This window comes from Bidens hawaiensis, unplaced genomic scaffold (genome assembly GCF_021521415.1).
Source record: "Bidens hawaiensis isolate Kalapana, Puna unplaced genomic scaffold, B.hawaiensis_p1.1 tig00046834_1, whole genome shotgun sequence".
NCBI classification, from domain to species: Eukaryota; Viridiplantae; Streptophyta; class Magnoliopsida; order Asterales; family Asteraceae; genus Bidens; species Bidens hawaiensis.
In genome coordinates, this window is record NW_027498366.1 from 60137 (window position 1) to 73532 (window position 13396).

The following is a 13396-nucleotide window of genomic DNA, read 5'->3' on the forward strand; positions in this document are numbered from 1 at the left end:
GAAATTATTATTAGTAGTAGTAGATCTAAGCAAGCTGCGCCATAGCTATCTAACAGTAGAACCTTAACGGTTTTTACCGGTATAATAAATATGTTTTATATTTATTGTAATTCCATCGATATTGCAAACGGTAGTGTACTATGTCTCTTATATAAATAAAGACAATATCTTTATCAATTTATTTTAATGAAGAAGGATCCAATATTCTTACATAAATCACATCATCAAACACTTTTCTTCTGCTTTTAGAAGATTAAAGAAAAAAAAATAAAAAAACAGAGAGAGCCTAGTTGGTTTTGGTGCAAACTTTTCTCACTTCACCCTGAGAGCCCGTAAGAACTCCGACCCGACCCATTTTAACCATAGATACACCAAAATCCTTGAAGAATGTGGAGCCATGGCTAATAGCTTGAACCAAGTACGCTTTAGTCTTAGGTTCATTAAGCAAGGCCGCATCGGATTCAAGAAGCCCTCTCCTCTTAGTCACTAGTCTGTAGTAAGAGTCATCAAACGTCTTGAAGCTCCCCGGGTCTAACTCAGCTAATGTGGTTTGGTCTCTTGGCTTGCACTTCAACTTTAATCTTGCAATGTAGTTTTGGTCCATAGCGGGATCCGTATCTCCTTTCCCAGTGAAGTTGTAGAGTCGGCTTTCAAATGACGAACAATGAGACATCCCTATGGTATGTCCTCCTATACCCGATAAAAAATCGACATATTAGTTACATCATACATGCAATGACAAAACTGGTAAATAATTATATGTGATGGTGGAGCATTATATATGCAAATTCACTTGCATAAGAATAGCGAAGAGCGTACCGGAGAGAACAACAAGGTCTTTTGTGTTTAGTCCCCTCAGTTAAAAAGATTGTTTCAAAAACGTGATGTTTGCAGAAGGTGGTGGCAATCCTGTTACAGGATTTACAGGATCACTAAATAAAGACACATTGCCATCTCTTCGGCGGTTTCGACCTCCCAATGTGGTCCCTTGGTCTATTAACAAAAGAGGGTCCAAATAAGAAGTAAGACAACTAATTATTATCAACACATACAAAAGAATGATTCTAAAATTCAGGATTATCATGAAATGTTTGTTCTGATTTCACATTAGATATGAATAAGGATAAATATATATACCGCCACTGTAACGTCTCTTGCAACTAGGGCTACAATATCAGCACACGAAACTACACCCGGACATGCTTTTTCAAACGCCAGCTTCACCCTATCAATGATATTAAATCCTCTAAGGCTGAGATTTGGAGGAGCGAATTTCTCGGATTGCTTAGTCGTTGAATCCAATAAAATCGACCCATCACAGCCCTACGATATATATATTGCAATGTTCAAAAAACAAAATTAACGCGATACTCGAAGAAGAGAAATAAAATCTTCTGATAATATAAGTACTACAAACCCGAATGAAGCAGTCGTGGAAGTGCAATCTCAGCAACGGGCCAGAAAGAGACGGGGCCACTGCCATAACTTCCTTGATGACGTTAGATACTATTTTCTCTGCGTGCGGGCATGATTTCTCATAGAACCCCACTTTTAGCCCTTGGCCTTCTGCTTGCAAACAGATGAGTGCCAGAACCATCATTTGAAGCACAAAAACTCTAAATGAGCTCTTGGGAACAGCCATTTGAAGATAATTGCCTTTCAAAATTTAAACTTGTTTGTTGGATATTTGTATTGTAATGTGTTGGAGGTTTCATTTATAGTAGACTAGAGAGACCTTGCACTTGGAATATGTCAAGGGTGTCGTATCTTAATCAGTTTTTTATAAGTTCATGATTGCTAAAATGGGGTGGAACTCCGTTGGATGAAAATTATTAAAGAAAACACAATTTTATTTAAGTAGAGTAAAAGAGTTGACATTGAACCAAGAACATGCAATGTTATTATCATTAACCAATCACATTAGTCATGATTACCATGTCTTAATTTAAAAAAAATAATAGAATATCAGTTTAATGATGAAATGTATATCCCAATTGTAATTAACTAGTGTTAACATCCTTGCGTTTCGACTGGCTTCAAACCACTTATTTGATTCGGTTACTTTGTATATTTAAACTACTTAAGTCGAAAATGAAAAGAAGTAGAATTTTGATGAGTTGTTATATAGATGTCCAACTTGCATTTTATAAGAATTATCAGTGGTTAGACCAGGGTTATTAACCGAAAGCTTTTATATAGACTTGAAAACATTTTGCCACTTCTAAATATACGTTTGTATTAACTATGATTCGATGAAAATGCAAATTATGATGTATGAATTACACATCCACCATATACTTACATATTGTTACTTACATGGATTGCCACTAGTAGAAAGGAATTCAATCTAGCCATATGAGATGAGATGACTAGACACCTAGTTAATACCATTTGCTTCATTGTTAGATACCTAAAAACCATTTTTTTATATTAAGTCTACTATTTTAAGGAAAAAAATATGTGATATCACCGGTCCTCCATTTGGAGTTTCTATGCCATGAAAAAACCGATTTCACAAGTCTTGGTTATTAATTATACACAATAAATTAAGCTTCAATAGCGAGTAAAACAAAAATGAGAAAGTGGTCGCCTTGTCTAACACCTCTTTCACGTCGAAACTCAAAAGTGGACGACGCTTAAACCGAACCAAGGAACGAGAGGATGATAGGATACTTTTGACCTAAAATACCATTTATCCGGAAACCCCATCTGAGTCGTAATCCATATTAAAGAAGTCCCAGTTTACACTATCAAAAGGTTTATGAAAGTCAGTTTTCATCAATAAGGCTTGAAATTTGGAATGTTTTACCCATAAAATCTCTTCATTAATTACTAGAGAACCGTCTATGATGAATTGAGAAACCCGGAATAAGATTTTGAAATGATAGATCCAATAGCCGTTTATTATCATGTAATTAATTAATTTGCAAGGACTATTGAGATAACCCTGATAATCGATCCACTCAAGTTAATCAATTAGGATTTCATTTATAGTTGTAGGATCATGCACTTTGGGTGTAATTTAAAGGAGGCATCTTCAACCGATAATGTTGTTAAATTAGAGCACACGAGTTTAGGTGTAACCCCCGGGCCTGGTTAGGGCTGACGAGTCAATAACTGCATAACGACGGGATGATACCACATGTTGAACAATCAATGACGAATCAATAAGACAATACCATGCGCTAACAGTGGAACGATAAGACGATACAATACATTGAACAATCAATGATGAAACTATACAATAACAATTTTAATATAGAAATACCCATATGGGCCAATAACAATATAACAATGCAATGTGTACATTAGCTGCAGACCAAAGCACCAATATGTAGAGGGATTGTGGGTACTCACACCTATTCGTCTACCAATAGCAATGACTTCTGAGGGTCGACCCATATGCCTCTAAAACAATAATCAATAAGTGTTATAACTCAACGCACAATAACGATAACTGCAGTAACTTAGCAAACAATATCAATGTAGAGACGATGTGGACTGATCGCTCCGTCACAAATAGAGCACGTCAATGGTGCCTCAAAATTAACGCCCTGTGTGTTCCCACAGGTAGATGTACTCGGGTATTGAGGTCAATGAAACATTATATTTAAATAAAAGACAATATAATAACAATACACCATACTTAATCAACGTCAATGTCAATAAACAACAATCATAGAAGCATGTGATAATGAGCATAAGGAATTAACCTATCCCATGTGTAACAATGACTCAATATGATACTTAAAAATAAAAATACATGGGATATTGATGACCAATAAATCAAGTACGAATAAGACTAATACGATGTCATAAATTGACCAATGAACAAATAAAAATTTCGCAACAAGTGATAGGCCCAAATCCGTACACTATGAGATCGACGAAAACAATATTACGCTATGTCGCTATAAGTAAAAGACCATAGAACTCGTACCTTAGAAGCGGGTAGCAATAATCGTAAATAATCCTTAAGCTAGCATTAAGCGTCAAGAAATCCTATTCAGGATTTTAATTTCATTACACTCGACTCAATATTTAGTATGTTTAGAACTTGGAATTTCTGAGTCATGACTCATGAGGTTGTCGTAGGTTTCTACAAAGTAGTTCTGTTTTAACAAATATTAATTTGGAAATTGTTTCCTTAGGACATTACAGAAACCCCAAGGAAAAACAACCAACAAAACCACACTTCGAAAGTGTAGGACATTGGGAAGAAATTGTTTCTTTAGATAAGTAAAACTCCCAAAACTAAATTAATTATAACTGTGATTTATATTTCATTATTAAACCAATAGTTTATATTTTATTGAGATAAGGTATGGTAATGTGTTTAGTTAATGATTATAGAATTGCATGTTCTTGGTTCAATGTCAACTCTTTTAAGCTATTATAATAACTAATAAGCTATCAATGTATTCGATATTGATAGATTTTAACCTAGTAGTTACTTTATTTTTCTTTTCTTTTAACGTGGAGCATGTGCAAATCATACCTGTTCATGAACATGCATGGAGTTTCCATCCCATTTTGCAATCATGAAGTTGTAAAATATACCACACCCTTGACATATTCCAAGTGCAGGGTCTCTCTAATCAACTATAAATAAACCTCCTTAGAGTTTCAATACAAATATCCAACAAACAAGTTCAAATTTAAAAGGCAATTATCTTCAAAATGGCTGTTCCTAAGAGCTCATTTGGAGTTTTTGTGCTTCAAATGATGGTTCTGGCACTCATCTGTTTGCAAGCAGAAGGCCAAGGGTTAATAGTGGGGTTCTATGAGAAATCATGCCCGCACGCGGAGAAAATAGTATCTAACGTCATCAAGGAAGTTATGGCAGTGGCTCCGTCTCTTTCTGGCCCGTTGCTGAGATTGCACTTCCACGACTGCTTCATTCGGGTTTGTAGTACTTATATTATCAGAAGATTTTATTTCTCTTCTTTGAGTATCGCGTTAATTTTGTTTTTTGAACATTGCAATATATATATCGTAGGGCTGTGATGGGTCGATTTTATTGGATTCAACAACTAAGCAATCCGAGAAATTCGCTCCTCCAAATCTCAGCCTTAGAGGATTCAATATCATTGATAGGGTGAAGCTGGCGTTAGAAAAAGCATGTCCGGGTGTAGTTTCGTGTGCTGACATTGTAGCCCTAGTTGCAAGAGACGTTACAGTGGCGGTAAATATATTTATCCTTATTCATATCTAATGTGAAATCAGAACAAACATTTCATGATAATCCTGAATTTTAGAATCATTCTTTTGTATGTGTTGATAATAATTAGTTGTCTTACTTCTTATTTGGACCCTCTTTTGTTAACAGACCAATGGACCACATTGGGAGGTCGAAACCGGCCGAAGAGATGGCAAAGTGTCTTTATTCAGTGATCCTGTAAATCCTGTAACAGGATTGCCACCACCTTCTGCAAACATCACGTTTTTGAAACAATCTTTTTCACTGAGGGGACTAAACACAAAAGACCTTGTTGTTCTCTCAGGTACGCTCTTCGCTATTCTTATGCAAGTGAATTTACATAAATAATGCTCTAGCATCACATATAGGAGGACATACCATAGTGACTAAAGCGTATCATGTCCTAATATAATTATTTATCAGTTTTGACATTAATGTATCATGTCCTAATATGTCAACTTTTTATCGTGTATAGGAGGACATACCATAGGGATGTCTCATTGCTCGTCATTTGAAAGCCGACTCTACAACTTCACTGGGAAAGGAGATACGGATCCCGCTATGGACCAAAACTACATTGCAAGATTAAAGTTGAAGTGCAAGCCAAGAGACCAAACCACATTAGCTGAGTTAGACCCGGGGAGCTTCAAGACGTTTGATGACTCTTACTACAGACTAGTGACTAAGAGGAGAGGGCTTCTTGAATCAGATGCAGCCTTGCTTAATGATCCTGAGACTAAAGCGTACTTGGTTCAAGCTATTAGCCATGGCTCCACATTCTTCAAGGATTTTGGTGTATCTATGGTTAAAATGGGTCGGGTTGGAGTTCTTACGGGCTCTCAGGGTGAAGCGAGAAAAGTTTGCACCAAAACCAACTAGGCTCTCTCTGTTTTTTTTTTTTTTTTTTTTCATAAAGTAAAATGAAAGTGTTTGATCATGTGGTTTATGTAGGGAAATTTGGTCCCTTTTCATTGAAATGAAATAATAAAGATGTTCTCTTAATTCTTATATGAAATATAGTATAATACCTATACTATAAAAATTGATTCAAACTGTTGTGTTAGGATCAATTGTAACACTTGTTGGATGGTTTTCTTGGTTGTTTCTTTTATTACTAAAATATTTCTAACTTTTAATAGCTAGATTCGTAATGATTGAATTCATTCTGTCGTAAATTAATCATTGTAAAAGTTTTAGCGGAAATCAAACAAACAAGCTAAGAATTTATATGATTATCATTAATTATAATTGAAGGATTGCAACCACAGGTTCCCCCCCTCCCCACACCGTTAGCGCATCTTCTGTAATTTTGTACAAACTTGTACTTTTCAGATGCATGTAAAGTGTTAATGATCAAGAGACTCTTGATCATTTTATACAAGTGTAAGGTGTTGATAAGCTACGGGATGAAACCAACATCTAACTAAAACTATTACAAACAACTAACAAAACATAATATGTACAAGCTATTGATAAAATACAATTACAATTAAACTACTGAAGTTTTCATAACAACTCATGAGGCCTATCTTCTAGATCTTTTATATTCACCGGTAGTTCTTCAATATATTCATTTCCTTATCAGCGGTACTTCTTGATCAGTTATATTTTAACATTATTTCTTTGAGTAAAGAACAACTAATTTTCATGATCGGTTGTTTGATCTTTGGCACATTAGTCCTTTTCAAGTTCTAAAGATCTCCCCTGAACTGACGATGCCAAAACCATTTATTTGAGCTTCACCGTTGATCCAACCCTTTTTCAGGTGCTCTCTGTGAACTGCTTCTCAAAGCTAGCACCCGAAGGATCATCACCTTCCATGTCAAGTGGAAGTTCCAGTAACCTTTTTGATTTTCAACATCTATTCCAAGTAAATCAAAGAACATGACATGTTTTGTCTCCTCATTTTCCCACTCTAAGAAAATAGCGAAGTCCTTTTTGTTGTGACTCCATCAAATAATCTTTGGTCTTAAGGAGATCTGACTTGTAGACCGAGTTGAAGGGTGGGCTAGTTGAGAAGATTGGCTTGCATGATATCTAATGTCATATCCAACCCCTTTGTTGGGCCGTTGGCCTCAGTAGCAATTAATTCAAATGCATATTGTTCCCTTTCTTCAGTCTGTCTTTGTATCAGACTTACTTTGTAGCTTTGTAGGAGCAGAGTTCTTGACTAGAGCAGTATCTTTAGTCTCATGTCCTTGCTTCTTAGGCAATTTAACTTCAAACAAGGGTGTGGGTTGAGGATACTTACCATGATTTTCTTTTCTAAGTTTCCCCAAATCCCTGTAAGCATTCTTCCACCTTGGTCCTCCTATCTTGCAGTCTCTTTCCTTTAGTTAAGACTAGGGGTGTCAATCTTGACTCAAACCCTTTCAGATGAGTCAATTTGAGTTATTTTAAAAGTTAAATGAGTTAGTTTGGGTAAAAGGTTTTAACTAAATGAGTCAAAATGAGTCACATTTGAAATTCCATCCTTTTATTTTTGAGTCAAAATGGGTCGACAAGTTCAAATAAATGGATCGATGTGGGTTAGTGTCTTAAGGAAATGTGATAGGTTTCGGATCAGAACGGATTTTCGTACATGACAGGTTTCGGCACGAAACGGGTTTCAGATTGGAACGAGTTCGGTTCAGGTTTCAAGCCAACACGGGTTTTCACCCGTGACGTGTTGGGTTTTGGTTTCTTTTGTTTCTTTCTGGTCGATTCCGGACTCGTTTTTGTTCGTTTTTTCAGTTTTTTTTTGTTCGGTTTGAATTCTTATAGTTTAGTTTTGATTGATTTTTTCAAGTTCGATTGATGTGGTCCGGTTTTGGCCATTTGTTTCTTTGTTTCATTTTCGTCGATTCTTTCGGTTTCGGTTCGATTCTAGGTTGTTTTTTTTATGGAACGAGGACAACGTAGGAAACATTTTAGTGTTTTTATTTTTTTTGTTTATGATTTATATTTTGAATTATAATTTTTTTATTATATCCCCTTCACTAAAAAAATTACCCGTTATGACCGTACTACCCTTCTAATTAATATAATGAAACTGAGTATTCCTTACTCTTCATTCTTTTCCAACATATTGAAACCACTAAACCAAACAAGTTCATCGACGGTTCACATGACGTCGACGATTTAAATATAAACGGTGATCCAAATAAATCGGGTGATTCCAAATCGAACAAGGTGCGAGTTATTATCCCAAATTTGCTGTAGAAACCCTAAAATTTGTTTCAAGTGAACTACGCTCAAATCGATTTCACTGTGTCAAGGAGGAAACACTTGACGGTGGGTGGTCGGTAGAGGTGGGGTGGTTTGCAGTGGGTTTCAACAGTGGTGGTGGTGGTGTTTCAACGGTGGTGATGGTGGTCGGTAGAGGTTGGTAAGTTTCAGCGTCGGTAACCAGAGGAGAGGTTGGTGAGCGACGAAGATGATGAAGATGGTGAAGTGGTGAGTGGCAGCTTCAAATTTTTACAATTAAATCCATGCCGGGGGTCAGGTATGCGATAACGATGTCGGAGAGGTCGGCGAAGGAAGTTCTAATTTTGAGCCGACACGGTTATGTGGAAGAATGGCAAGGAAAATTCGAGTTGGATTTGATTGTCCTGGATCTTTAAATTTTGTTTTTTTGTTAAGTTAAGGGTATAACTGTTAACTAACAAATTAATTTTAGTGAAATGGAGATATATATAATATATATGTTTAAGTAAGGGGAAATATGTAATTATTCTTTTTAAGTTGGGAAAATATGTAATTAAGACACTTAGCAAGAGGAAATATGTAAATGCCCCTTAATAGAAAACCCCTAAAAAAATTCAAAAAAATTAATAAAAAAAATCATAACTTAATATAAATAAAAAACGAAAAATCTAAAAAACCTAAAATGTTTCCGGCGTTATTCTCGTTCACAAAAGAAAAAAAAAGAAAAACACAACCTCAAAACCCGGTTCGACCCTAACCTATTTTGACCCAAACCAAAACAACCCTTTTTTTTAATTGACCCGTTTTGACCCAAACTCATTATGACCCATACTCGTTTTGACCCATGACTCATTTCAACCCATGACTTGTTCGACCCAACCCAACTCATTTGCCACCTCTAATTGAGACTTGTAGCATTCAGATATATCTTCCTTTTTAGAATCTCAACTTTCTTTTTATCTCAGTTCATTCAATTAGGCTTTGGGTGATCCTGATTAGGGTCTTTTGAATTGCGCCTTCAAGTGATCACAGCATCAGAACTTGACTTCTTATTATCAAACTCATATTTGGCATTATGTTATAGCCAAATGAGTAGATCTTTAGCAATCTCTGAGGATATTTTAGCGGTTACATGATGATAAGAGTCCCACGATAAAACCTGTGTAACTTTGTGATCAAGAATTGTTTGCCAAAGTTTTTTTAGTTAACTGGACTTAATACGTATTGGATGATGTATAACCCGGATATTTTTCTACTTCTTCAAAGTATATCGAATCATCCAACTAGAAAATGATTAAAAAAAATAAATTAACTAATAAACCCAAAAGAAGGTTTTTATCTGGTTTGACTCAACTAACTGATCTTACATATGACCCCGTCGTGAAGCGCGGGCTCCTTTACTAATTATAACAAAAGAAGGTTGCCACGTGGACAAATGAAGTTTCCACGCATGCACCAACATTGATGTTTAGTATCTATAATATATATAAACGAAGACATAAAAATCCTACGTGTCGCGATGTGGTCGCTCCCCCCTTTTTTGGAGTCACTAGATTTGCTTGATTTTCAAATGGAGGCTTCTCATGCATTTGATCCGAATTCATGGGTATGGGTCTTACTAAACCCAGATATACCTTAAACGGGTTATAACATCTCATTAAATTAAAAATTATTTTCACCAAATTATTGATGTAAAAATCCTATAAAATAGGATATACTAAAAATTAATATCTTATTTATGTTAAAAAAGATGTATATTATTTAAATTAAAAAACCAATTTTATAGTAAAATAAATAAATGGGTCTTGGGTCTCATCAAACCATAAGTATATTATTAACTTTCATAAATATTATTTATAATTAAAAAACCAATTTTATAGTAAAAAAATAAACAGGTCTTGGGTCTCATCAAAACCATATAACTTTTAAACCGGGTTATAACATCTCATTTGTTTGTGAAACAATTTATCATCAAACCATAAGTATATTATTAACTTTCATACAATAAAAATATATATATATATATATATATATATATATATATATATATAAGTCGATTCAGGGGACTCTCCCGTGGTGCATGATGATTGCAGACGATATTGTGTTACTTGCTGAGAAAAAACAAGATCTAAACATGAGGCTTGAGGAGTGGCGAACAACCTTAGAGACAAAAGGTTTAAAGATTAGCCGATCTAAGACGGAGTACATCCACTGTGATTTTGGTGGGATAAACGACAATGAAGACGCACAGATCATAATTGAAGGGCAGGTGGTCCCGCAGGTAACGAAGTTCAAGTATTTAGGATCATTTGTACAGAGCGATGGGGAATTAGACAGTGATGTCACCCACCGAGTTCAGGTAGGATGGTGTAGATGGAAAGCAGCCACAGGTATATTGTGCGACAAGAGTTTCCCGACTAAACTAAAGGGAAAATTCTATAGGGTGGCAGTTAGACCTGCAATGCTATATGGAACAGAGTGTTGGGCCATCAAGAAGGCACAAGTGCGGAAGATGGAGGTAGCAGAAATGAGAATGCTACGTTGGATGTGTGGGCACACAAGGCTAGACCGAATAAGAAACGTTGTGTTTCGCGAGAGATTAGGGGTGACGAACATAGCAGACAAGATAAGAGAGTGGAGATTGAGATGGTTTGGACATGTAAAGAGAAGACAGACGACGAATCCTGTTAGATCCGTAGAAAACATTACTATAGAGGGGAGGAGGGGTAGAGGACGACCGAAATTGACTTGGGATGAGAGGATTAGGCATGATTTGATAGACCTAAACCTCTCCGAGGACATGGTTGAGGATAGGAATTCGTGGAGAAGTAGAATTAAAGTTAAGGATTTTTAGAGAGAATTGAATACCTTAGGGCTTAGACTTAACTTATTTAGGTCGCATACTATAATGGTATTTCCCTTACATATATTATTATTATTATAATTATTATTAGCTTTTATATAGCTGTTAAACTGTGATCTTATTATTAATATTATTATAATTAGTAGTAGTTTGTATATAACTGTTAAACTTTGATTTCCTTTATTTTGCTTCATACACATGTACTTAGAGCCAAGGGTCTCTCTGGAAGCCACCTCTTCATTCCTTTGGATGGAGGTACGGTGTGCCTACATCCCACCCTCCCCAGACCCTACTTATAGCTTTGCTGTCGGTGGGATTTTACTGGGCATGATTGATTGATTAATATATACAATAAAAAAATATAAATTCAAAAAATAAATAAATATTAGAACAAACAATATAAAATAACCCTCGTAATACGGGGATAAAAACTAGTTAAGTATATTTATTTAAGTATGATATAATATGGCTTGAAAACTATTAGTCATATTTTATTTATTTTTTAATCATATTCATTTCTTATTATAGAATTATTATTTTTTTACAAACAGTTTAATTTTACTAGCAGAACATCATCACATTATATATATCAATGATCTATATAATTAGTTGGTAGCTAGCACTTGTCAATCCTAATAAGGTTTTTCACCGTTATAGTTTCCCGGAGGATGATAATTGCAAACCACATAATATGCATCATTCATGGATTGCATGCACTTAAACCTCGCACACCCAATGTGGATCGACGTCTTCCAAACCACTTGAGTATAATGCTCACACATCATTGAAGGTAGGCATGAGTTTGAACTATAATTGTAATAACCCTTCTCATCCAACCACGCGCTTACTGCCTCCAAACCCGAGACCTCAAACCCTATTGCAATATTCTCTCCATATTCTTCGGGTGGGGGGACAACGGGGCAATCGGCCTTCCTCTGATCGGCCTGGCGTTCTGCAAACTGAGCGATAGTAGTATTCCATGTCACAGGCCCTACACCAACCTCTTTTCGAATGGCATTGTGAGCATTCACATAATCTTCTGGTGCATTTTGGGTGTAAATGAAACGTGATATCGATATAGGAATCCCATTCTGTTAATTAGATTATAGGTTCATGAAAGTTTAAGATGATTTTAGGTCTATTGGAATCAAATGAACTATATGAATGGTATTTATAGGCCGAAATTGGTGAGAAGCAGCCAAACTTGAGGATGGAAAAAAATTTCTTCAACTAGAAATTTAGGTAGAATTACCACCATACCTAATTCCTAATTATGTAGCAAACTAGTTCTTAATTAGTCATCTATTATCACCTTCTTTTATAGATAGATATATAGTAGTAGTGTTTTGACTATGACAAAGGGAGGTGAAGACCTACATACCGACCTAAAACCTCATACGTAGGCTATCAAATCAACATAAGATTTAAGACTATGAAATCATCTAGACATCTACCATGGTGTGTGTTACCCGCATGTTAGCTAGTTGCTTAGTCGATTATTGATTTGTTGAAGATAGAGCCGTGTGTCTTTTGCCTATCAGTACATCACAATGAATCTACCGGGAACATAACATATTAGTAACAGTTTAGTTAGTATGAGTATTAGCCAATTGGATTTCATATCTTCTTACTCACAAAGAACTATTTTTGAATTTTCTCTCTTTTTTTTTTAAATTGGAATTACACCATATAATAGTAATCAAATTTCAGTTTTGTTTCAATCAGGTAAAATTTTGTTTTAGTTGAGTCACTTATGGTTAAGATTAATTATCCTCGTCTCCCTTAATTTGGCGACTAGCTAGCCACAGAGTTTTGTTTTTAGTTCATTTTCCCCTTTCCCCGTACCCTTTGGCAACCATTATTTTGGCTTTTATTTGGCAACCATTATTTTGACTTTTATTTGATTCAAGGCCAAAAATTTGCTGTCACTACCATCTACTATTCATCTTTATCCGGTGATCAAGTTTGTAAAGGGTGAAAAATGATCCTGGATGGTGTTTGTATATATCACTTCTATACCCATAAGCGTTTTCATTTTCAAACATGAATATGCGTAATTGAGTGCATCTCATAACCATACATATATTTACAAACATGTATACAGTTTTTCACCGTATGCCCTTCTTCTACACCAAATAAATATTTTA

The 13396-nt window shown here is 35.4% G+C and overlaps 1 protein-coding gene and 2 pseudogenes across 2 annotated transcripts; 1 reads left to right on the plus strand and 2 right to left on the minus strand.

Annotated features, from left to right (window-relative positions):
* Window positions 1–134: 134 nt before the first annotated feature.
* On the minus strand, window positions 135–1642 carry LOC143596666 (peroxidase 27-like; annotated as a pseudogene). The gene is made up of 4 exons (XR_013146752.1): window positions 1418–1642; window positions 1138–1323; window positions 820–993; window positions 135–690 (listed from the first exon to the last, which is right to left on the minus strand). The product of XR_013146752.1 is annotated as a peroxidase 27-like (transcript).
* Window positions 1643–4384: 2742 nt separating this feature from the next.
* Window positions 4385–6358, plus strand: LOC143596664 (peroxidase 27-like). The gene is made up of 4 exons (XM_077075376.1): window positions 4385–4905; window positions 5000–5185; window positions 5330–5504; window positions 5676–6358. Exons 1-4 carry the CDS (start codon window positions 4681–4683, stop codon window positions 6077–6079), a joined length of 990 nt encoding a protein of 329 aa, XP_076931491.1. The 5' UTR covers window positions 4385–4680; the 3' UTR covers window positions 6080–6358.
* A 5523-nt stretch (window positions 6359–11881) lies between these two features.
* Window positions 11882–12724, minus strand: LOC143596668 (pathogenesis-related protein PR-1 type pseudogene; annotated as a pseudogene).
* Window positions 12725–13396: the final 672 nt, after the last annotated feature.

Excerpts from the sequence above, each read along its gene's own strand:
- LOC143596664 (XM_077075376.1), top strand. The coding sequence starts at position 4,681 with ATGGCTGTTCCTAAGAGCTCATTTGGAGTTTTTGTGCTTCAAATGATG. Across the intron at positions 5,186-5,329 it reads CAAGAGACGTTACAGTGGCG|ACCAATGGACCACATTGGGA; the intron begins GTAAATATATTT and ends TTTTGTTAACAG. Across the intron at positions 5,505-5,675 it reads AGACCTTGTTGTTCTCTCAG|GAGGACATACCATAGGGATG; the intron begins GTACGCTCTTCG and ends TATCGTGTATAG.